At 40.1% G+C, this 25416-nt stretch overlaps 1 protein-coding gene across 1 annotated transcript; it reads left to right on the forward strand.

Moving 5' to 3' along the window:
* The first annotated feature begins 520 nt into the window (after window positions 1–520).
* On the forward strand, window positions 521–24819 carry adgrg4a (adhesion G protein-coupled receptor G4a). Its single transcript, XM_076292794.1, has 23 exons — window positions 521–1118; window positions 2865–2953; window positions 3058–3116; window positions 3294–3336; window positions 3638–3675; window positions 3791–3939; window positions 4132–4206; window positions 5431–5512; window positions 6065–6207; window positions 6697–6826; window positions 19136–19245; window positions 19650–19854; window positions 20054–20219; window positions 20898–21050; window positions 21178–21297; window positions 21503–21548; window positions 21705–21805; window positions 21973–22094; window positions 22205–22473; window positions 22690–22795; window positions 22913–23196; window positions 23373–23474; window positions 23613–24819. Exons 1-23 carry the CDS (start codon window positions 521–523, stop codon window positions 23744–23746), a joined length of 3324 nt encoding a protein of 1107 aa, XP_076148909.1. The 3' UTR covers window positions 23747–24819.
* The last annotated feature ends 597 nt before the right edge of the window (window positions 24820–25416 follow it).

Raw genomic sequence — 25416 nt, forward strand, 5'->3', positions numbered from 1 at the left:
CATATGTCCATAACCACTTGGTTATGGATCACCAGCCTTCATATGTGCTCAGGTACTTGAAAGGTTTATAAGAAGTCTGAAAATACTGTCATCTGGCTATTGTCTACAGTGGCATTTGACATCTGTTTTATTTATAATTGCTATGCCTTCCTCTATCAGTCTATTAAAAGTGTGTTAGTTTTTTTCCTGAAGTAATTGCACTTTCAAGCTTTTGAAATAATTCCAATAATAGAATACAGTCTTGTATACCTTCTGAGCATAGATACAGGCATGACAAGATGACTGCCAATTGAAAAAAAATCCAAATTGACCGTTATAGTTAGGATTTCTTAAGTTAAGATAAGATAGGTGGTCTGAGATAAGATAGGACACAGCCATGAGTTTAGGAATTGCTTCAGTAATAGGAAGATAGGATGTTTCACAATCTAAGTTAAGGACAGGATATTTTTCTGTAATGAGGCCCCTGATTCTTTTGTCAGGTTCACCAAACCTGAGTTACTGGGGGAGGAAGGTGAGTTTAATGGGACAGCCGTGCTACTGGCAGCTGAGTGACCGTTGTGTGGTGCCCGAACTCAAGGAACTGAGCGTTTGCATAACCTTCCAGCGGGACCTCGGCACGTCCGACTGGACTGCATTTGACTACAAGCAGCGTGGCAAGCTAAGTGTGGAGCTGGGCCTAACGGGCAGCAGAAAGCAGCTAAAGGTCTGGCTCTTTGGAAAGGAGAACACGGTGGACCTGGTGGAGGACCTTGCACTTCACCAGTGGCACACCATCTGCCTGACCTGGTCAGCCACAGCCAAGAAGCTGAAGGTGTATCTCAATGACAGCAGCCTGAAAGAAATCCACATCAACGGATCTCAACTGGCCGGCTGCGGCATGCTGACTCTGGGGGTGTCGCACAACGTGCTGGGGGGCGTCATGAACTACGAGACAGGGAAGGAGCTGATGGGGAGCGCCACGCTCTTCCGTATGTGGAGCCGAGTGCTGGCCGGCGCGGAGCTGGCTGCCCTGCGGTGTGTGGAGGGCGACGTGGTGAGATGGAGCCAGCGGGACTGGGGCAATGGACCTCAGTCTGCCAGCTACTGCCAGGCTGAGCCGGACTCCAACCTCATATGCGGTAAAGAAAAAACTTTTTCACTAAATGTTGCCATGTCAACCAGCCCTATAACATTCAAATATGATATGATCAGAGGCGGACAGAGTACACAGCTTCATTACTTGAGTAAAAGTACAGATACCCTTTGCTAAATTTTACTCAAGTACAAGTAAAAGTACAACAGTCAGATGTCTACTTAAGTAAAAGTAGCCTACTTGTTTTTAAAAGTACTTGAGTATCAAGAGTACAAGAGTAGCCTACATTTTCTAAATATTAATACTGCCACAGTGCTTACATTTTTCTTTTTTCCTTTTTTTAGAAGTAGCAACGGGTACTCAAGGTTATGGATAGAAATGTAGTGGAGTAAAGAGTACAATATTTGCCTCTCAAATGTACTTGAGTAAATTCATGAGTACTCCCCAAAAATGATACTCGAGTAAAGTACAGATCCCTCAAAATTGTACTCAAGTACTGTACTCAAGTAAATGTACTCCGTTACTGTCCAGCTCTGGATATGATTTATTTTACTGCAGACATTAGAGAAATGGATGTGTAGCCTATACTAAACATACCCATAGCTGTCAACATTGAGCTTTGAAAATAAGGGAGATTTCCCGGGTTTCTCATGCAGAATACGGGAAAATGTCAACATTCGTCTCCCAACATTGGAAGGGTTGCAGTATTAGTCCGTTTCATAATTGCAAGCTCGTGCATTGGTCAGCTAAACAATACAACAAAGTAGCCTACTTTATTTACGCCTAACAACAGCCTATATTAATTTGGTCAACTTTATACAGCCCTAGTTCTGTAGCCTAATCGATGGCCCTGTGCGCTGTCATTCTCTCTCCTGCGCAAACAAAATGTGTGCGTTCCAAGTAGCCTAGTGCGTAATTCTTCTTCATAAAGTTGAACAAATGCATTTGGTTATTTTAGAGATTTTAGAGAGAAAATATAAATAGCCTGTCATGCAGTTTATGGGCTTTAGTGCAGAGTTGGGAAGTTATGGTAGGCCAACTTGGAGTGAATATACAAACAGGGGAATTCTTTCTCTACTAGTAGCTGAGTGGTAGGCCGATACACACGGCGTTCGGCCGTAGCCTACTACACTATGCAGGTGCCACTGAATCGTGCTCTCGTGCATCTTAAATAGTCTCACTGTCGCCTTCAAGCAAGCAAAACGATGCTTTGAAAACATCTGTTTCGTTGGAAGGGCAAGGGTGTAGCTACAGGACAACAGTACAGAGACTGACAAGTCCGATGGTAGAGCTAATGTTATGAGATTGTTAAAATACGGGATATTTACGGGAAAATATTAAAACGGGAAGACAGCGGGAAAAAAGTTAAAATACGTGAGAAACCCGGAAAAAACGGGAGGGTTGACAGCTATGAACATACCACAGAGCTACCAGTACAGAACTAATAGTCTGGTGAATCATGCAGAAAGAATGAAACAAATCTAACTGTAGTTATAGTTAACTGACTGGCCTCATTAAAATCCAGGAAGAGAAGAAAAAGAGGCTTTTATAGAAAATTACATGGACACTAAATTAGTCCCTGCACTTTAGCATGTTCAATGTTTCAAAACAACTTCACAGTTGTCTGCACAATATGCTTCACAGTATGCCTCAGTATGCCTTGAATCTCAGTGATTATTTCAGTGTTTGTTTATATCATATTCTCCAGTGTGATACATGACCTGAGAACAATAAACACACCAACATATTGTTATGAATGAACTAATATTATGAAACATATGAAAACTCTCAGAATGGCAGAAGTATGAGATTGCAATGATTGTTTCCATCGAATCAAAGCTGCAAGAAAAAGAAAAGCTGAAGATCATTTTGCAGAATTGGGTAAGTGAGATGACAAAGTCATCATCTAATATTTGATCGGTCATGATTATTATTTACAGTTGTCATTAATTCATGGTTGTGTATGTATTGACTCCTTGATGCAGTTTAAGGATACATTCCACTCTAACATCTCAGTTCATGGCATATTCATCTCATCTTCATGGTACTGAAAGTATACAATTTTCATTCATGGTCATATTGCTGTTCATACCAATTTATAATGAAATATAGAGGCACACATGTATATTTATTACACACATCCCATGTAATGGCAAACCAGTAATTATATCTTTTGTAGATCACAAGTTATATCTTTTGACCTTATTTGTGTTTCAAATAGGCAACAACTGGACTTGGAACTTGGAGAACAACTGGAGGTGCAGGTTATTATTGAGCTTCTATTTCATATTCCACAACGAATAAAAACAATGTTACCTTGACAGCATTAAGTCACTCACACAGCATGATAAGGGAAATGATCAAAGATGACCAGCAGTCAACAGCAAATGTGAACAGAAAAAAGAAAAGCTTTATGTATATCATTTATGTATATCATAATATCAGAGAATATGGGGCATGCAAATTGTTCTGCTTTCATTTGTTTAGATGGGAAAGCAAAGCCTTTGCAAATGACTTGTGACTATTATTACCTCTGAAACATGTATTTATTTATTTTTGCTGCAGGGAAGCAGAGTATCATCCAATGGAACCACTGCACAAAGGTTCAATTTCAAAAGACAAAAAAAAGCTGTTTTCAAACACAAACCCAATGTGTACTGTTGTGATGAAATGGTGTGTACATTATGGAAGCTATATTCCAGCTTTGTTCATGTGTAGGTATGACTGCTTGGTCCATGTGGAGGTCACACCTAAGAAAGATGTGTGGGCAGTCCAAGAGGAGATCCAGAGGCGTCTCTCACCTTCATATTACCATGCCGATGGGGTTGTGAAGGCCAGTCCTGGGTCCTTAACTGTTATTTCTGTTGGTAAGCTTAAAGCTTATATTTAAGGCTGACATCAGTTTCTAATGTAGACTGAAAGCAACCTTTAGATTGGAGTGCTCACACATTAGCCCTGGCCTTCAATGATAGTTTCCAGCGTGACCATAGACCTTGAATAGTTGGCTGGTAGTTTTATAGCTGAGTGTTCGTTTTCTTTACTTGTCTATCTATGACCAGAGGAATTTTCCAATAATACTGAGAGTCCTCTACACACCACTGGTCCCCCAGCTCTGTCTACTGCCTCTACCACAGGTAAGTGTCCAGCCCCATTCAAATAAGATGCTACATATTCAGAGAACATGGAAATGACAAATGGAAATCCTACCTCAGTTGAGTAGGAGCTCTGGGTCCATGAATAAAAAAAACAATGTCTCTTGTACATTTGCATTAAGGGGCCATCTACACGATGCTGTTTTTTTTTAAACCGGTAAATTTTTGTTATCAGTTACGACTTGCGTGTACACGACGCCGGCAGTTTAGGAGACTGTAACTAATAGTTTTTGTAACCGTGTTCCGAGGTGGGAATTTTTCTTCGCATCTTTTATATCCACTATGCTAAGTAACGGGATCAACACAACGATGGGTTATCTCAACCCAGAATAATGGGTTGTTTATTTAACCCAGCATATGGGTTGAAATTGAAACATTGTTTAATTACATTTACATAATGCTCATTCTCTGATAATGTTTGGTTTATATTTTTAACCCAGCCTGTTGGGTTACATGTTTAACCAGCGGCTGGGTTGACTGAAGAGACAACTGGATTATTTCACTCAACAAATCCACTGGTTCACTTTTAAAAAAGGCTCTGCTTGTACAAACTAAAGTTATTTATTTAGCCTACTTACTGGAAAGTCACACCTTCTGATAACAGCTTTTAATTTACGGCCTAATAAAGATAATCTTGAAAATGGCATGCAGTGAAATAAATCAGTTCAACAAAATGATTAATTGACAGTTTACTTTTTTTTTACTAAAGTAATGTTATATACTTTTCCACCATAAAGAAAGGCAGATTCCACTGTCAGTTTGGGGGGTAAGGTTCAGACCTGTAAATCAAAGAAAAAAGGCCTGAATTAATCACTGTTTTTTTTTTTTAAAAATGGTCAGAAATAGCAAGAGAGGCTTATGGAACTTCAGACTCCCATGAGTGATAATCAGCTAATGATGAGGACAAACATTTAAAATCCATCAGGAGACATAATGTTAGCACAATGCACTCTGAAACCATGACCACCACCTAACATTGTGGAGATATCATTGAATTTAAAATGCTTTCAATGCTTGAGAGCACCTATGTCATTGTGATCGACAAACAATAAACTGAATCATGTTGAAAAACTGCATGTTATAAAGGCCACAGACATATTTACATGTATAAAAGTTATGTAAGGTTTTTAAGATGCAATCTATTCTGAATATGTAATGTGGTTGAGTGGGTGAGTGCTCTTAAAGCCTCTGGCTTTTCTTTACCAGTTCAGCTGCCATCATGCACCTCTGTGCCCTCCTCAGTTGCAAAGGAAATTCCTGATCTATGTAACCCTGACTACACAGATGGGTGTAAGTGATCCTTCAGCACCCAACATGGTGTTTTAATTAGGCTACCTCATCAAAATAATGGGTGAAATATTCAACTGATCAACTGAATATCATATTTATTTGAAAAAAGTGTGAAATATGAAAACATTTAAAAAAAGTTCATGGGAATAATAATTTGATATGATATATTTCTCAAGTTTTCCAGGACACATTTTACAGAGTGATATTGAACGCAAGCATCAAAATCACAGCCACCAACCCAGAGAACTCCATTCAAAACTGGGTGAGGGAACCAACTGCAAACTTACCATAAATAGAATATGTAATAATATACTGATCAAACATGTTCACTGATTGGTTATTTGTGGGTTTCAGCTAAATGTTACATTGAATCCAAATCACATGACGGTATTAAACTTTGTGATGATGCCAGAGTTGCCTATGTAAGTGATCATTTACCATACTGACCAAAGTTTACACACCTCAGTGAATAAAGCTGACTATGATCTATGATCACCATATTTTTTTGTAACAGATCTGAGATTTCAAAGAAATTCTTAATCCTCCACAGATACACCTGCACATTCCATGTGCAGGCACAATCTCTTAATGTGACAGAGACTAAGAAGCTCATCGTTAGCCTTCTCACAAAACCATACACTGGGTCCGAGTTTATTGAAGTCCTACCTGGCCACATCAACGTCTCACACATAGGTATGTTAGAGATGTGAAGGAAAGTCAAAACTGCATCATACTCTCCCACAGTTGTTTGCTCTGATGTAGCCCAAAGTTGTTACACTGGCCAGCTAACCGGCAAATTTGTTGTGGACCAGATGGCTGAATAGACAGATTTAGACTAGAATATGTGTCTAGATAGAACATCTGGACCTCTGTACGGAATTTGTAGTGTAATCTCTAAAGACCCCCAAAAGCAATTTTAGCATCAAATATCAAGACCACACATGTCTTTGAAGTTAAACTCCAAGGGCAAAATTAGAACCTACTGGATGGTTCATCTGTTCAGGCTCCTTTGGTGCTCCCTCCACACCTCACATCCACACACCTCAACATTGACTAACACAGGCCAAGCACTAGCCAAACAGAGGCAGAACAGACACTTCACCATACTGTCTCCGCCCAATCCCTTCCCTGCCCTGACACGGCTCTCATTATGTGACCTTCCTGCTGTGCTTGCCCCTGCAGCCCCAGGCTCCTGCCCTGACCATGACCAGCACACCCTGCAGGGCCTGTTTCCCTGGCCCAAGACAGAACCTCAGGACACGGCCATCGTCCTCTGTGAGAAGAACCAACTAGAAAAAGCTACCAGGTTCTGGTAAGGGACACACAGGGGTGGGGAAAGGGGTTTGTGATATGTGCAAATGAATGAAATCTTCATAGTGTTTGTAGCAGGCAGTGACTACAATATAGTTATAATATAGTATAGATATTACCAAATCAGGTAGAATGATGACAATTGAACTGGATTGAATGTGGAAAGGGTAAAGATTCTCCCTCCTTGCAAACTATTTTGAAAGCAGAGCAAATTGAAGATTGTGGCCTAGGTCTCAGAAAGGGCAGGAATAGTTTGCATCTGGACTGGAGTCTGTTTTAGTATGAATTTGTTTATTTGCACCTTGCCCCTCACTTCATAAGGGAAGTTGTCAGATAGCTGCCTATGACACACAGATAAGATAGTGTTGGTGACTCACTTGCCCTTGTTTGGCTTCTCACAGTCAGGAAATTGATAAATTCATTATGAAATCTCTAACCAAACTGTATATATCTAGCCTGGCTAACGCCAAACCTCATCTCATTGAGATGGGGTCTGGGAACTACACATTCATTTTCTTGTATTTGAAACGTGGTTTATGAATGCCCAGAGCCGTTTATTGGGCGCTACGAATGTCTATCAAATGTGTCTGTACGTAACTCATAACCGCTTCGGTGTGTCGTCATCGTCTTGCTGTCCCCCCTCTGTTCTGTGATTGGTTCCTTCGTTGAGGTGAAAACAAAGTCAATGGAATCCAGACTGCCTAGCAGCGTGAATAAAATTGCGCGCGTAAGGCAGCATGGGAAAACCCAAGCTAGTAGATATCTGGATTTGCATGGCATTATTACTAATCACTCTGTATTTGAAGGCTATATTTTCACACATTCTTTTTAAAGCTGCAGTTGGCAAGTCTGACAGATTGAGGGGACTTTGAAGGTTTACAACTCTCATGCATGACCCTCCCCCACTACCACCGAGCACCCTCTCATTGAGTTTGTGCTCGTCAGTGCGCACCAGACTGCACTAGACTGTGATTGACAGTCAGATCTCACACAGCCCTCGGTTCCCAGAAGAACCGGGAGCTGTGGATTTTTGCAAAACAAATAACAGGCTCTAGGTGGAGGTAGAAGGTTTTTTTTTTTCTAAAACCGGCTGATTTATGTTGTTCTGTCAGAGTGTCGGTTTCAGTGAATATGATCAAAAAAATCTTGTCAACTGCAGCTTTAATGATAATATATACTGTGTGTATCCTCACTGAGCCTGTGTATTTCAGTAGATAGATAAATAGATAGATAGATAGATAGATAGATAGATAGATAGATAGAGACAGACAGATAGATAGATATAGATACTTTATTGATCCCCAAGGGGAAATTGAAGTAGCTTAAGACATCACACACAAAATACACATGCACAGAATGATAAAATAACAAATCCACATGACTCATATGGACAGTATAAAGATATTAAATCAAATATCCACATGAATGTACTAAGGGATGTATAAACATGAGTCACTTGCAGTGACAGGGCAGGGACTGACCCTATGATTCAGTATGCAGTGGTAGGTGCTCTATGAAGTGTGTGTCATGGTGGTAGTGCAAATGAGTCCAACAGTGCAACAGTGCAGGGTTAAAGTCTAGAGACCAGCATTAAATATGGACAATATAAGAGAAAAATGTAAACATAGTAATATAAGGGTGATAGCAGTTCTTCTATAATTCTGCTATAATCCACTTCTTGATGGCTGTTGAGAAGATACGATCTAATTAAGTGTTGAAAACTGTTTGAGTTAAACAATGCACTATGCATCATTAACCTTATCCACAAAGTTTACATTTTATTTCCATATATACAAGGTTCTCCGGATGAAACCTGTGTGCTCATGGCATATATGAAGTGTTCTATTTACAAAGAATCACCATGACACCTGTTTCCACTGTGAGTGCTGTATCAACATTCTCCTTCGTAAGCAAGCCTCTTCTGAGTCACTGTGCACACCTTTTATTACAGGACACGGCACACAGTATCTCTCTGTTAATATACCAACCTATAGCTTTATGAATTTACACTAGCTTAGCTGAATGGAAAACATTCATGGAACATATTAATTATCTGTTGCATGGTGTTGCCATATGGTAACCATTAATAAATTTTATTTTTTTCTAACTTAACACAAAACCTATAACCTATAACCTGTACTATTTATTTGTGAAAAATAAAGGTTTAGGTTTATTACATTAGAGGCCTAAGTTCAAGGGTAAATGGGGTGACAGTTCTCTCCTGTACGGTGGCGCATTGCATTCACATCACCAAAAAAAATAATAATCAGGTTATCTCATAATTATGAGATAATTATCTCATAATTACGAGATAGTATCTCATAATTATGACATAATTACGAGATAATTATCTCATAATTACGAGATAATCATCTCGTAATTATGAGATAAGGATAGGATCCGTGCTGAGGATCTAAACAGCCTTTCAATAAAAGCAAGCACATATTTCCTACTGATTTCCTGCTTTGAATGACTTTCGTACTTAACATGTCTTTAAGTGGCATGAAAATTAAGCCTGTCAAATCGCCAACAACCCCAAAGCAAAGAGTAAGCTTCTATAGTAGGCTAGTGACAAATGGTCAGAAAGGGCTTTAGTTTTTGAGATACCCCTACCGGAGGTAGAACTAAACCCAACAATGTTTTTCCTCATCTCTAAGGTCTCCCATATATGAAATGGATTCTTGGCTAAAAATATTTACTGTTAAGATTGTTAAATTAACAGATATTGTTATACACCCCAAAACCAAAAAAGGACTAAAATATAGCCTGTCCGTATTGGAGTTAAGGCATATAAATTAGTGCATATGATGGCTTGTTGGAAAGGTGGGGTTGTTCTGAATCCAACAATACCAAATATGTAAATATAGTATGACGAATCAGGGTGTTCTGTCACTCAATGTATGAGGTGTCCAAAATGAAAGAAAACGGAACACTGGCAAAATACAGTCTTTAGTCCAAATCACATTATCAGTGGTGAGAAGAATGTTGACAAATTCATTGTTACTGCAAGGTAAGTGCTGCTCTATATTTACATTTAATAATGATACATTTCATATGTCCCAGTATTAAACAATTCATATGAAACACAGATCCAACTGAATCAGGTTAACATTGGAATGGAACACCTTTATTAAAATATTTATATTCACTTGAATTTTGTTTTGGTCAAGTCATTACTGAATAATGGAAAACTAGATGTACCGCAGAGCGGTACAAAATATGACCGCCGCCCAGTCCAGCACATTTTTTCCACAAAAATAAATCACGCTGAAAGGCCTATATGATTCTGTCTCACTAAATTGCATTAGCCACACTCAATTCTCACTGGTATCTGCTAGACAACAAGTACCAAAACATAATTAGTTCATAGATTCCACATGTAAAATTAATTTTATACAACCCCACCCCCATCTTGCCTGTTCATAATTCTGAGAAATTCTTGAATTGTGTGTATGTGTGCGTGTACACGTTTATGTTTATGTGTGTGGGTGTGTGTGTGTGTGTGTGTGTGTGCGTGCTTGTGTGTTTGCCTGCGTATGTGTGTTTGTGCATGTGCATGCATGCATACATATGTCTACTGTGTGAGTATGTGTCATACGTATGATTACTGTGAATGTATGTGTGTGCGTGTGTATCTGTTTATGCACATGTGTGCACATGAAATGGGTTAACATGACCCCTTGAGGCAAACATACAGAAAAAATTGGTCATCCTAGGCCCTACGGTTCTCAAGATATTCACAGAAAACTGTGTCTGCCCTACCCTCCTTTCGGGGGGTCCAGTACAGCGGGGGGGGCTACAGATCAAAACGAAAAATGATGGTTCCATGCTATCCATGTGGAGTTACATGCCCACCAAGTTTCGTGTACCCCGGTCTTTCAGTGTCCCGGGAATCCTTGTTGGTGTACGGTCACTAAATGTACACATAAATTATTTTATTGTAAGACCCCCCATGAACGAAAGTTCACAAAACTTGGCATGCATTCGGAGGGTGTCATGATGATCCTACACTTTCAATTTCGTGCAGTTTTGACCATGTCAACCAGAGATATTGTGATGAAAACACCACATTTTTTGCTTTTTAATTTTTAACTAGGTGGCGCTATACATGAAATAAGTGGTAATGGGATGGGTTGGCATGCCCCCTTGAGATCAACATACAAAAAAAAGGTGGACCTCCTAGGCCCTACGGTTCTCGAGATATTCACAGAAAACTGTCTCCGGCCACCTACAGGCCAGTTGGTGTATAGTAACATAAATTAATTTATTGTGTGGCACCCCTTGAACGGAATTCCACGAAACTTGGCGTGCATTCAGAGGGTGTCATAATGATCCTACACTTCCAATTTCGTGCAGTTTTGACTATGTTAGGTCACAGTTACCTGCGATTACAACACCTCATTTTTACTTTTTTGTGTTTAACTAGGTGGCGCTATACATGAAATGAGTGGTTATGGAATGGGTTGACATGGCCCCTTGAGATCAACATACAAAAAAAATGGTCCTCCTAAACCTTACGGTTCTCGAGATATTCACAGAAAACTGTGTCTGCCCTACCCTCCTTTCGGGGGGTGCAGTCCAGCGGGGGGGCTACAGATCAAAACGAAAAACAAAGGTTCCATGCTATCCATATGGGGTTACATGCCCACCAAGTTTCGTCCCGGTCTTTCAGTGTCCCGGGAATCATTGACGGAAATTTGGACATGCGAAAAAGAAAAAAAAAAAGAAAAAAAAAAAATCTGACTAAACCTATAATAATATATACAATATAACAATATAATAATATTGTTAGCTTTTGTCTGTCCAGACCAGCAGTGGACACTGCTTACTTCACCCCTAAATGGCTAAACAGTTAGTTGTAGAAACTACTTTCCCTAGCTAAGAAAGTACTTAGCCCTCTGACCAATGTTGCACGTGTAATTCAACTTGATTTGCATTTCAATGAAAATTCTGAAATGTATATCATTTTTCCTTTTCACTAGTCTTTTGAATTATGGAGAATGTCTTACAGGCATTGGATCCAAAGATTTGTATCATTTGTGGGAAACATTTTGAAAAGGGCAAGAAAAAAGATCCCTATGTATGTCCAAAACCCCACAGTAGAAGGCCTCCAACGCATACTTACCCTTGCTCAGCAGAGAGAGAGATGGAGATGTCCATAAAACTCTGGCTCTATATACAGATGATATTTCCTCCAAAATCAAAGTTTCATATCATATATCATGTAGAGTGAACTACTGCAGTGGGGCATAAATCAATGAGCAGCAGCAAGTTGGAAATGTTGAGTGAGAGCACATATGCACCAAGAAGGCTGAGTAGGGCTGATACAACATCATTTCAAATACTGAGAGATTGTTTCATTTGTGGGAAGGCCAGCTCTAGATCAGAACCTCTGACAGCCAATTCGACTGGTACAGGGGCAATGTAAATTATAGGCCAAGTATACTTGCGTATACAAGGAATTTGGTCTCTGCATTTATCCCATCCGTGAATTAGTGAACACACAGCACACAGTGAACAGAATGAGGTGAAGCACACACTAACCTGGAGCAGTGAGCTGCCTTATTACAGCGTTGCTCGGGGAGCAGTGAGGGGTTAGGTGCCTTGGTCAAGGGCACCGTGGATGTGGGCATGGGAGAGCAGTGCTCAACCACTTCCCCCGCCTTTTTTCCCTTCTGGGTCGGGGATCGAACCAGTAACTCTTCGGTTAGCCCGAACCCCTAACCAGTAGGCCACGGCTTTCTCCAGTACCAGAGACAAGGTCCTTCGGGCAGCTTCTGAATGTACATTCAAATTCTTTCATGTCCATGATCTCTTTGCATATGATGGCAAAACCATAAAATGTGCCTTGCACACTACATCTCTAAACAAAATGTAACAGCAGCCATAGAAAATAATCAAAAAAGCAGACCAATGTCTATAACAAAGCCTTTATTAAGCTCACTGAAGACATTGATAAAACAGTATTGTCCAAAGATATAAAAGTGAGGACTCAATTATTTGACTGATAGCTATGACAACATACTAAAGACCATTGCTGAGCAAGAAGGTGTGTCTATAGTTCAACACAAGAAATATAGATCCTGGAAACTAAAGGAAAAGCTGATACAGCATTAAAAAGACAGGCTTGCATTTGTTCCACGTCCAGTCAGATCTGATCTGCTCAGATAGTATGACCATATTGTGCACTGAGGAAAGCTGCTAAACTCACAGAAATAACAGTAGACTGAGACTACACTTCCACAGACAAGTCAGAGTCTTTCTGAAATCCAAATATTACACAGGGCTGCAGACATATTGAGGAAAAGCATGGATCAGGTAGAGCATGACAGTGAGTAACATGTCAGCAGTGACTGTCTATTATGTTTCCAATGCAGCAAGTACCGGTATGTACCCAACATCCTGTATGACTTTGTGAACTGTTGTGTTGATTAACATGCCCACAGAAATTACCTAACATGTGATGATGACCCAGCTTCAAAGGAGAATCTGTGTGTTATCGCAATTTGTCATGATCTCATTGAACAGAGCTGTCACATCCATACGCCAATCACACTGGGACTTCCCATTTTGATACATCATAAGTTTGGTAGTAAGACAGTCATCAATGAGCTCAGTGCAATGGGACACTGTGTTTCCTATACAGATGTTAGGCACTTCTCACATCTTTTGCAGCAGACCAGATATCAAGGAAAGAGGGTGGTGTCTACATCCCAACTGGCCCCACTGGAGTTGCTGAACATGGAATTTGTGATGCAGCCATCAGCAACTTTGACCAAAATGAAGACACCCTGGATGTGAAGCGTAAAAGAATGGACAAAATGTACCTGTAAAGTTTATCTCCATCCATTCATATCAATCATGTTTAAGGTGGTGAGGGACCTCTGAACCTGAGGGAACCTGTGCTAGGCATTTATCTGCTGTGGAGACTTGGCCTCTTCGGAACACAACAGACATCATAGCATGAGTTGTACCCTTCCCATCCAGGGTGTCTTCATTTTGGTAAAAGTTGTCGATGGCTGCATCAACAATTCCATGTTCAGCAACTCAAGTGATAACAGTTGGGATGTAGACACCACTGTCCTTGATCTATATTTCTTGTGTTGACACACCTTCATGCTCAGCAATGGTCTTTAGTATGTTCTCATAGCTATCAGTCAAAGAGTTGAGAGTTGACATAAACTGTATTGGAAATGATGTTGTATCAGCCCTACTCAGCCTTCTTGGTGCAGATGTGCTCTCACTCTCAACATTTGCAACTTGCTGCTGCTTACTGATTTTTGTCTTACTGCAGTAGTTCGCTATATATGATACATGATATGAAACTTTGATTTTGGAGGAAATATCATCTGTATATATAGCCAGAGTTTTATGGACATCTCCATCTCTCTCTCTGCTGAGCAAGGGTAAGTACAGTATGCGTTGGAGGCCTTCTACTGTGGGGTTTTGGACATACATAGGGATCTTTTTTCTTGCCCTTTTCAAAATGTTTCCCACAAGCTTTGGATCCAATGTCTGTAAGACATTCTCTACAATTCAAGAGACTAGTGAAAAGGAAAAATTTCAGAATTTTCATTGAAATGCAAATTAAGTTGAATTACACATGCAACATTGGTCAGAGGGCTAAGTACTTTCTTAGCTAGGGAAAGTAGTTTCTACAACTAACTGTTTAGCTACTTAGGGGTGAAGTAAGCAGTGTAGGCTCTAATGTCCACTGCTGGTCTGGACAGACAAAAGCTAACAATATTATTTTCCATTATTCAGTAATGACTTGACCAAAACAAAATGCAAGTGAATGTAAATATTTTAATAAAGGTGTCCCATTCCAATTTTAACCTGATTCAATTGGATCTGTGTTTCATATGAAATGTATCATTATTACATTTAAATATAGAGCAGCACTTACCTTGCAGTAACAATGAATTTGTCAACATTCTTCTCACCACTGATAATGTGATTTGGACTTGAGACTGTATTTTGCCAGTGTTCCGTTTTCTTTCATTTTGGACACCTCATACATTGAGTGACAGAACACCCCGATTCGTCATACTATTACATATTTGGTATTGTTGGATTCAGAACAACCCCACCTTTCCAACAAACCATCATATGTGTTTCTATGATAATCCCTGGTAAAGCAGCTAAAGTAAATGAAAACATTCTGCATAGATATTCATTTTTTGCATGTCCACTTATTTTAGGTGTATGTTTACATGTCTCTATTCATTCCATACATCAAGATATTCACATCCAGTCTTTTCCAGTAGATAAAGCAACTTCCTGACTATACACATGCCAAGTTTCAAAGTTCTCAGAGCTTGTGTGATTGATCTGCACTAGTTTATATGCCATAACTCCCATACGGACAGGCTATATTATAGTCCTTTTTTGGTTTTGGGGTGTATAACAATATCTGTTAATTTAACAATCTTAGCAGTAAAATATTTTTAGCCAAGAATCCATTCCATATATGGGAGACCTTAGAGATGAGGAAAAACATTGTTGGGTTTAGTTCTACCTCCGGTAGGGGTATCTCAAAAATATGGGGCCATTGTCACTAGCCTATAGGCTACTCTTTGTCCAAAGGCAATACAATGTTGCACGTTACAGTCCTAACCAGTAGGTGGAGGTACTACTACGCATAGGGCTACCTCCATCCACGTTGTCACACGCACACCTATTGTTTATTTTGTGCAGCTAGACTAGGCCTACTTGTTCAAGTGGCATTGATGAGTTAAACAATTAAATTTTTCATACACGTATTATATTGAGAGAAAATAGTCAGTTGTAAACAAAGAACTCTTCTTATGTAACCCTTTCGTAAATGGACTGAAGTTGGCTCTACATATCTACTTTTATTGATTATGCTAACCGTTAGCATCTCTATGGGATTTCTCATATACATTAGCCATAAGCTAACACATTAGTTTCTATTCTGTAACTTGAAATGCTAGTCTACATGATTGCTCTTAAACAAAACATCGAAGGAAATAACTGAGATGTACTCTGTTGGTCTGCATAGTTTTACAGTGAATCCTAAGTAAAGGTTTGAAAGGAACTTCAGCTTCAGACTTTCTCTTGGGAAGCTATTAGGTCTATCTATCTAGACCATGTCATTGCCTCACACAAGTGGGGGCAGAATTGGAAATGTGTCATAAATCATGATTATCTTGTAATTATGAGATAATTATCTCGTAATTATGAGATAATTATCTCGTAATTCTGAGATAATATGTCATAATTATGAGATACTATCTTGTAATCATGAGATAATTATCTCATAATTATGAGATACTTTCTCGTAATTATGAGATAACCTGATTTTGTGAATGCAATGCGCCACCGTACTCCTGTCACTGTAAATAGTGTAAGAAGTAGGATGGGGCATCCAAGCCATGCCCAGTGTGTGCCTATAGTATGAAACCTACAAGGGACCCCTAAGTCAGGTTGACCCTGTGTGTGGGACCCTATATGGATGAGGCAGGAGAAGTATGCTATGGCAGATGTGTGAAGCATATCTGTCTCGTGTGTGTGTGCGGAATGGATTTGCACACTTTAGGGTTCTTTGAGTGTGTGTCATCACTACAGTTTAATAATAGGCACTTTGACTGCTATATAACCCTATGAATATTGGAAAATATATTGGGAAATATTGGAAGTCATCTGAATGAAAAATGTTCAATATAAACTTTGGTTTTGATAAAGACAATTTATGTACAGGTAGGCTATTTCTTTTTCAAGTCAAGGTGGACTAAACTAAGACTATACACAACATTTATTCATTTAGCAGATGTTTTTATCCAGAGGGACTTATGTATTATATAGCAACTCAGGGTTAAGTGCTTTGCTCAAGGGGACAACGGTGGAAGCCTGGAATTTAACCCACAACTTTTCTAGCTACTACATGCTAGCCCAGTTCCTTAACCACTACCCTACCACCACCCAAATGAGATATTATATCACTTTATAGCATTAGGACTGTATCTAGATGTATCAGAGCATAACTAAGATAGGCTTCAAAAAGATTTATAATGAAATAAATAAGAAGAAAATATGGATTTTACAGCACTCTCCACGATTAAACATTGTTACTATGAGGCAAAATATACTACTACCCTCTATATTTTTATATTTTTTTATTTTATTTAGATCATTTTAAGTAAGAAAAAGACATTAAAACATTTATTTTACACATGGTGATAATTCATACAATAGAGGGATCAGCGATTGTGCAGGAAGTCACATTTGTTTATGTTTACTGTATATTAAAATTTCAGATTCTTTTGTCCAAAGCAATGTACATTATATTTTAACCAAGGACCAAACAAAACACACCAGAGAGGTATCTCACCCCTCCCTTCAGTATTCCCAGAGAAACTCCACACAGGGTTTTAGTTTAGTTTGGGGGACAGGCTGCCCCCACTTTGTTTGTTTCCAGTTTCCGGAGACCAGGCTTTCTACAGAGACCATTTTTTTTTACAGTGTGCCCATGAGATGGGCAGCTAGCGGGTGGTAGGGGTGTAACGGTTCATGTATTCGTATTGAACCGAAACGGTACGGGCGTCACGGTTCGGTGCATGAATTTACATGGAGAATACACGGTATAAAAATACATAAAACTCGTGTGCGGATTAATTAATGTCATGCGCAATTACTGTTAAGTAGCGAGAGTTACGGGAGTTCTTTAGCGACACCTAACGCTAATCTGTAGCCTCGCCTTAGCTCTGAAGCTCTGATTGGCGCCTATGTTTTTTTTTGTCAGGTCGTCGGTCGAGTCCGTCAGTCATTAGCAGCACTAAGGTTAGACCTACAAGAGTTAGAGGATCCGCTGGTCTCTTTAAGATCGCAAGTTTGAGAACTTCAGTTACAGTAACGTTAGTACAGGCGAAAGAGTGGTGGATAAGATGAAATTGTGTGTCGGCGTTGTTCAGCATTGGGTATGTGAGTGGAAAAAATGCTACACATATTCGAAGCCATCACCCAGATGATGTAGGCTACCAATCACTGAAACGAGGGGAAAGAAACTTCCTGTGCGCTTCAGCAGCCTTTGTATACACATACAAATAGGGCCAAAACCTATGGCTTAAATTAAATGATTTCGTAATGACAGAAAGCTATGTAAATCGGGTGGTAATTACCTTTATGTTGGGGTAACTTGTAACTTCTCACATGAGGAGCTGGTAGTGTAAGTGCAGACAGTAAAATAAAGTGACAACGCTAACCAGGCTAATAAACAAACCATGCTACGGTGAGTTAACGTCAAAGGGCAAAGTCACGTGACTTCTAGTTGTAGTCTGTTTATGAAATGAAAGGAGCAATTTCGTTTTTTAAAAAAAGGCAAAATAATGTGATATTTTCACAGTTAGTAGGCTAGATTATTACTTTACACACAATGAAAAATATTGAGGCAAATTGTAGACCCTTCCATATACAACTAAACACAGATGTTGAAGGTCTTGCTTAAGTGGATTTTTAAAAATCATTTTCTATGTAATTTGCACTTTCAGAAATAAGAGATGCTGTAGGCCTATTTTCAGTTTTATAGCTGATTGTCTTATTTTGTTTACAAGTTACAGATTGAGTCTGGGCACTTATTGTACTGTTTAGCCTACATCTTACACACTTCAGGCTGTTGCAGATAGCTCAGGGAAGAGACTGTATGACACTAGGTGGTACAGCCTGAGACATGTACAAAAAAAAATGCTTTCTGCATTTTTGTTTTGCTTTTCCCTCCATTGTACCGAACTCGTACCGAACCGTGATGTCCGAACCGAGGTATGAACCGAACCGTGACTTCTGTGTACCGTTACACCCCTAGCGGGTGGTGAGGAGATGTTTGCTGAATGTAAAAAAAATATATTAGGGGCTTAAAAATCACATACAATCTCTGACTGCACCTTTAATGATAACCATGCAATTATGTACTAATTAAATGAGCGGGGCCACATAGTTTATTGGTCTGTGTGCTGACAATGACTGCCCAAGTAATAATGGCGTTGTTCAAACTCCACTCTGGAACATTGGGCCCAGAGGCTGTAAATTCAGCCAGGCAAATGTGAGTGTACTTGGGTAACACACGGCATTTACCTGCAGAACAGCTTGTTCCCTCGAATAATGATCCACAGACAAAGGTGCACATCATTCACAGCCCATGTCTTGTCTAGTTCAACTCAAAAGCATGATGTAAGCTAAAAAAAATCTTAAAAACCAAACCTTATGGAATTGTATCCTTTATGAGTCTGAATAAATATTTGGTCTGAGATAAAATAATGAGTAAATACTAAGAATTCAATACTTGATATTCCCTCAGTAAACTGGATGGCATGACTGATATAGCCATGTGGGAACCTCCAGATCTGAGCTCATGCGAAAGGATTGTGGACGACATCGCTGACTTGGATAAGGTCAATGTCACAGCAAGTAAGAATAGTGCATGTGTTCATACTTGCTTCTGGCTAGTACAAGTTCTTGGATTTGAAAAAAAGTTCAGATTCAATTAGTGTTTTTCATTGTAAAATGTTAAATGTTTTAAGACCAATACTGCAGATGCCTGAGGGATAATGGAAATTGCTTCTGTGTCTTCTGTGTATTTTGATACTTTGTAGTGGATATGCAGTTGTTACCAATTTAGAAGGTCTAAACATGTAAACAAATCGCTAAAAAGTGCACAGTAATATTATGAACACTACATATTATTCTTCTTCAGTTATAGGGTCAGAAGCATTTTTTAACAAAAATTCTTTCAGTGCACCAAAAAGCATATCATTATCAGGCTTTTATGTGTATTCATTTTCATTTTAATCGTTTGGTCCTGTTTTCCTTAGATAATTCCGGTGAGGTAGTGGACTTGATCGGTAGTCTGGTCAGTAACCAAACAAACCTCAGTCATTCTGAGCTGGACACTGTGCTGAACAAACTGAAGGATGTGGTGGCCATCAGCCCAGTCTCACCAGATATGGGAGAGAATATCATGAAAATCCTCTCAGACATACTTCATTCCAAAGCCGATCTGGTTTCTTTTACCAACAAGTGAGGCTGCATGACTGTGTGACTGTACTAACCCACAGTTATTGATCCAGATGATTAAATGTCAAATTGAGAATTCAGTAAAAGTTCAGTGAAAGCTAGTTATGCTTTCAATATAGGTTTCTGCAGATTGTTCTGCCATTGCTGTCTATATTCTGGTAGTTACTTACTTTAACTGGAAATCTCTGTTGGCTTCTGGCAGAATCCTTGGAGTCACAGAAAGTGTTGGAGATAAGATGGACTTTAACGGGGAGACTCACAACCTGATCGTCCCATCGATGGCCTTGCAGCTTGTCAACGTTAACTCTAGCCAGTTCCGGGGCCTGACATTTGGCGTATCTTCGTTCACGAGTGACAATTCCCCACAGGTGAGAGGAATCAATCCGTAGTGTTGGCTGAAGGTGTGGTTTACTTCACACCTGCAGAATGACCACAAAGCCACACGATTCACCTCCATATTAATGAGCTACAGTTTGAAGTTGGAGGGCATCCTCAAAGGCAATGTGGTGCTATGTAAACACCCCTCTGAATGACCCTTGCCTTCATAAAGAGTTAACCTGCTGGGGGCACATCAATAAAGCTAACCCACAGTACACTGGCCCACTGACTCTATATGGCTATTCAGTTTGACCTCAGTGTGAACTCTCAAGGTGCATGAACTCATAACTGCCCATAGATGTTCATACACTAGTTACAGGATTACAAGCTAATAGGAATATTTAAAACCTCAGCCTACCACTCACCACAACACTATGACACTTTTTGTGTGCCTTTATAAGCTACTTTTGCTATCATATTCAAATTAATTTTGATAGGACATGTTTACGTATGTAAGGTATGGATAAACTTCAAACACTTGTCATACCCACAAACCATCCTGGCTATGCACTATTGATGTTTGGATCGGAACATCCCATGAAAATGGACTGTTAGTGGACAAATAAATATACTATATCCTTTCAAATGTTTCTAAACAAGCCACCTTTGTGGTCTTCTGCATAAGGAAGTTTGCACAGATGATGATTGGCCTCTCTTGTCTGTTGTAGATTTTTGTGAATGAGACGTTTGTGGAGAAGCCTCTCACAGGGGCCGTGGCGTCCATCTCCTTGCCCTCTGTCCTGGAAAACTTCTTCCCTCAGAACAACACCGTCAGAACCCGCATCCAGTTTCAGTTCTTTGACTCTTGTGGCCTATTCAAGGTGTGGAATTTGTTCTTACTCACAGTTTTCAATTAGTAGTGTTTTGAATGTCTTTGTGAATGAGTTATGCAGTGAAAAGTCCCATTTAGTTTATTTGAATAAAAATGTAGATTTTTTTCATTGGCAGAATCCTCATGATAATATGACACTAAACACATATGTGGTGTCAGCCAGTGTCACCAACATTAATGTCAGCAACCTACACCGACCTATCATCATCACTCTTCGCCATCTTAACAGGGTACAGGTATGTGAGTCAGTATCAAAACTAGGGACATCTGAACAATTTTAGTTATCATAACTGCTTGTTGTAATGATCAGTCAAGTGTCTCACACACACATAAACTTTACATATTTTTATGAACTTCCACATAATAAAAAAGCGAGCAGGATTGTGCATATGTTTCTGTGAGGAATGAGGAACCCTATCACCCTCTCCACTTCTGTAACAGGCTCAAGACCAGCGGATGTGTGTTTACTGGGACTTCAGCAAGAGTGGTATATGTTCTCTCTAGATTGTTCCTTTTTAGAACTAATATTTACCCACAGAACCATATTTGGATTTATGACTGTCTGGAAAATACATACCGTGCCATACACTTTGCATATGCATGTTGGCGATGCTTGCTAATCTCTGGTGTGGTGTTTACATAGGTGGTGGAGGCTGGGAGAGCCAGGGGTGTGTGATGTGGAACACCGATGACTTCCAGACCACCTGTCAATGTAACCATCTCACCCACTTTGGAGTGTTGCTGGTGAGCTCCACTGGCACTCTGCCTCCTCTCGCACATGTTCATCTCCCACATCCCCCTACTGCCCACCATGAGCACACACACTGGGCCTCACAAAGACTGATTTCCTGGAGAGTACCACCATGTGTACAGTACATACTGCTCCATACACATTCATGTCTTTCTCACAGGATGTGTCCAAGGCCCCGATCAGTGAGTTAGATGAGCAGATCCTGGTCATCCTCTCATTTGTAGGCTGTGGCCTGTCCTCCGTCTTCCTGGGTGTGACCCTGCTGACCTACTTGGCCTTTGAGTGAGTGACTCCTCCACATGGACTGACCCGTCCAGTCCTGATCAGACCAGTCTGTCAAAAAACGTTGCGTTCTGAAAAACCTGATCTCTAATCCCAATCTGCTGCCGTAGGAAACTGCGTCAGGATTACCCATCCAAGATCCTGATCAACCTGTGCGTAGCTCTGCTGGGCCTGAACCTGGTCTTCCTGGTGAACTCCTGGCTGGCCTCGTTTGACAGCAGAGGTCTCTGTGTGGGAGTGGCGGCCATCCAGCACTTCTTTGTCTTGGCGTCCTTCACGTGGATGGGGTTAGAAGCCCTCCACATGTACTTTGCCCTGGTGAAAGTCTTCAACGTCTATGTGCCCTCATACATCCTCAAGCTCTGTGCTTTTGGATGGGGTAAGAATGAAAAGATTAATACTGTATTGATGAATTTTAACACCTGGGATTGTAACTCATTTAAAGTAGTATTTAGAGTAGTTCTGCAATTGTGAAACATAGTGTGGGCCGACTGTTGTGAATTTTTTAATAGATATTTTGATATCTATTTTGAGAAGGTTTGAATTTGAAATACAATGAACTACAGAATTTCTTTTGTTGGCTTTATGTGTGCAGGATTACCTGCTACGATTATTATTCTGATTCTGGCTATAGACAAGGATATCTATGGCAGTGAATTGGATGAAGATTCCCAAAACCCCCTCCAAGACACGTCGCCATTGTAAGTAAGACAATTAGGATAGGACAGATCATTCCTTTCAGTAGTACTTAGAGAAGACCTTCATGAATCAGTCAGGATATGTGACATGACATAATGTCTTGTTTTTGCTTCCACCAGCTGCTGGGTGCAGAATGACAACGCGTTCTATGTCTCTGTCATGGGCTTCATCATCCTGGTCCTGCTGTGCAACATGTCCGTGTTCGGAGTGGTTCTGATCCAGATCCGTAGGATGCAGGCCAACAAGATCAGCAGCAGCAGCACCAGCGGGCTGGCGCATGACCTGCGCGTCGTCGCTAGCCTCACCTTCCTCCTGGGCCTCACCTGGATCCTGCCCTTCTTCAGCTGGGGGATGGCCGCCATTGTCTTCACATACCTATTCGCCATCCTTAACACCCTCCAGGGTAGGACATCCTGACTTTTTTGGGGAGAGAATTTTCATGTGTACTCGGAGACACTGTTTGTAGATAGGAAGTGTGTGAAAGTGCAGGAAAAATAAAGCCTTTACCCCGATCAAACTGATCCCAGGACTGTTCTAATGAGGTTAATAATGCGTTGACTAGATGTGACTTTTCAACAGGTTTCTTCATATTCATCTTCCACTGTCTGATGAAGGAGAATGTTCAGAAACAGTGGAGGATCCACTTATGCTGTGGGCCCCTCAGACCAGAAGACTACTCTGGTAAGGGAGCGTTGTCTGAATCTGGAGCAGGAGGGTGTTGGCACAGTATGATAACTGAGACGCTTACACACAATTGCAAAACAAATCTGGTCAGCTATTTTGATAATATCTCCAATAAAATGATCTTCTTCCTTTCAGACTGGAGCCGCTCCGTGACAGGTGGGGGCCGTGGGAGGCAGGTGCGTTCTCCATCAGTCAAATCAGAGGACACCAGCTCCATGAGGAAGATCTCGGACACCTCCATTTCAAGTGTCAATCAAATGATTGCCTGACCTGACAAACCCCTCCTCCCAGCCATGTGTTTTGGTAGATGTACTTGAAATGGTGTTAAGTTTTAAGTGACTTGTCTAGTTGATGTGAAAATGTCTGAATCAAAGAGCATCTTCAAGTAAAGTAATGTCACTGTTGATGTCTGTAAACTTAACTTTGAGCATTGTGTTGAGCAGTTTCTCATTAGCTACTATAGCACCAATGCCTATCAGTGTAGATAGATAGATAGATAGATAGATAGATAGATAGATAGATAGATAGATAGATAGATACTTTATTGATCCCCAAGGGAAATTCAAGTATGAGTGTATGTCAGAGTATAGCCATATATGCCTATCTGTTTATATTAGAACTGTAAATAAAACCGCTGTGCAGAGTATAATGGTGCCTGTGGATCAAAGCAGTGCTTAATGAGGAAGTTAGTGATCAGGTCCACAGATGCCCTTTTGGGTTCCCCAGTCTGAGAATGACCTTCTCCCCCCCAGCTCAGGGGCATGTCAGGCTCCCTCATGTCCCATCGCAGCATGTCATGTCCCATCAGGTCATGCCTCAGCAGATGTGTGGTGGGCACACAGTTTCAGAAGATGGACCAGCAACCCAGACTGGTACTCATTTTAGTCCAACCTACTCCAGCTTTATACTGGTACACATTACATGTACTGAGGTGCAATATTGTTGCTGTCAATATATGTCCATACATGTATATGTCATTACTGTATGTGTCATTCAATCTGTATGAAAAAGGTTTTGCATTACAGCAATGAACTGTATCAACATGTATTAAGTGTCCTTAATGTAAATGTTATTATTCTGATTATTATTCTCTCTCTCTTCTGTTCTCCTCTGGTAATGTATAAAAATCATCTGATTTATTTATTTAGATTTCATGGCCAAGACTGAGAACAATCTCCACATGACTTAGATTCAATTTCAGTCATCCATTTTTCACACAATAATGCTTGTGGAGATAGAAGAGTTCCATCATGTATTTATAAATAAATGCAAGAGAGAATCAATAGACTGCTGGTGAAGTGGATTCTATATGACATGAGTTTCAGATTTTGACAGGAAGTCTGTGGATTGCATACTTTCAGAAAGAGTGAGTATATATTCAAGGTATACACAGCATTTTTACAAAACCTACAAAATGTGAACGTGGTGATGTAATTCTAATCATATTCCATGTAATCTTTTAGTGGCACAGCCTGTTGCACCTAGCACCCATGGGCAGCAGAAATTAATATCATCACAATATAATCTCCAACTGTAGACAGAGGGCAAAGTGATACAGCAAATAAAGTTGATTAAAAAGCTGTAGACTGATAATGGTTTACGGAACCTCAAATCTAATCTTGATCACTGCAATTATATTTAATTGTGAGCCATTATAAATATTCAGGAAAGGCTGTTCAGCAAGAGAACATCTGTTATCGTCTGGATTTGGAACAGGCTGAACAAGTTAAGTCATAGTGGCTCATCACAGACCTTTGTGCCATAAAGCTTTATTATCCTCATTATGTATAGGTTATATAGCACACATAATATCATAAGGGGCGTAGGAAGCAGCTGAAGATGAAAAGTTGGCATTGCACATGTTTTGTAGATAGATCTACATTGCTTCTTATGGATTTGGGTTTTTTGAGAGCAGCTCAAAGGGCTGGTCAGTCAGTGG

Source organism: Alosa pseudoharengus, unplaced genomic scaffold (genome assembly GCF_046254945.1).
Source record: "Alosa pseudoharengus isolate Yale_2024_CS ecotype anadromous, Long Island Sound unplaced genomic scaffold, YU_APseudo_1.1 YU_APseudo_1.1_scf_19, whole genome shotgun sequence".
NCBI lineage: Eukaryota > Metazoa > Chordata > Actinopteri > Clupeiformes > Clupeidae > Alosa > Alosa pseudoharengus.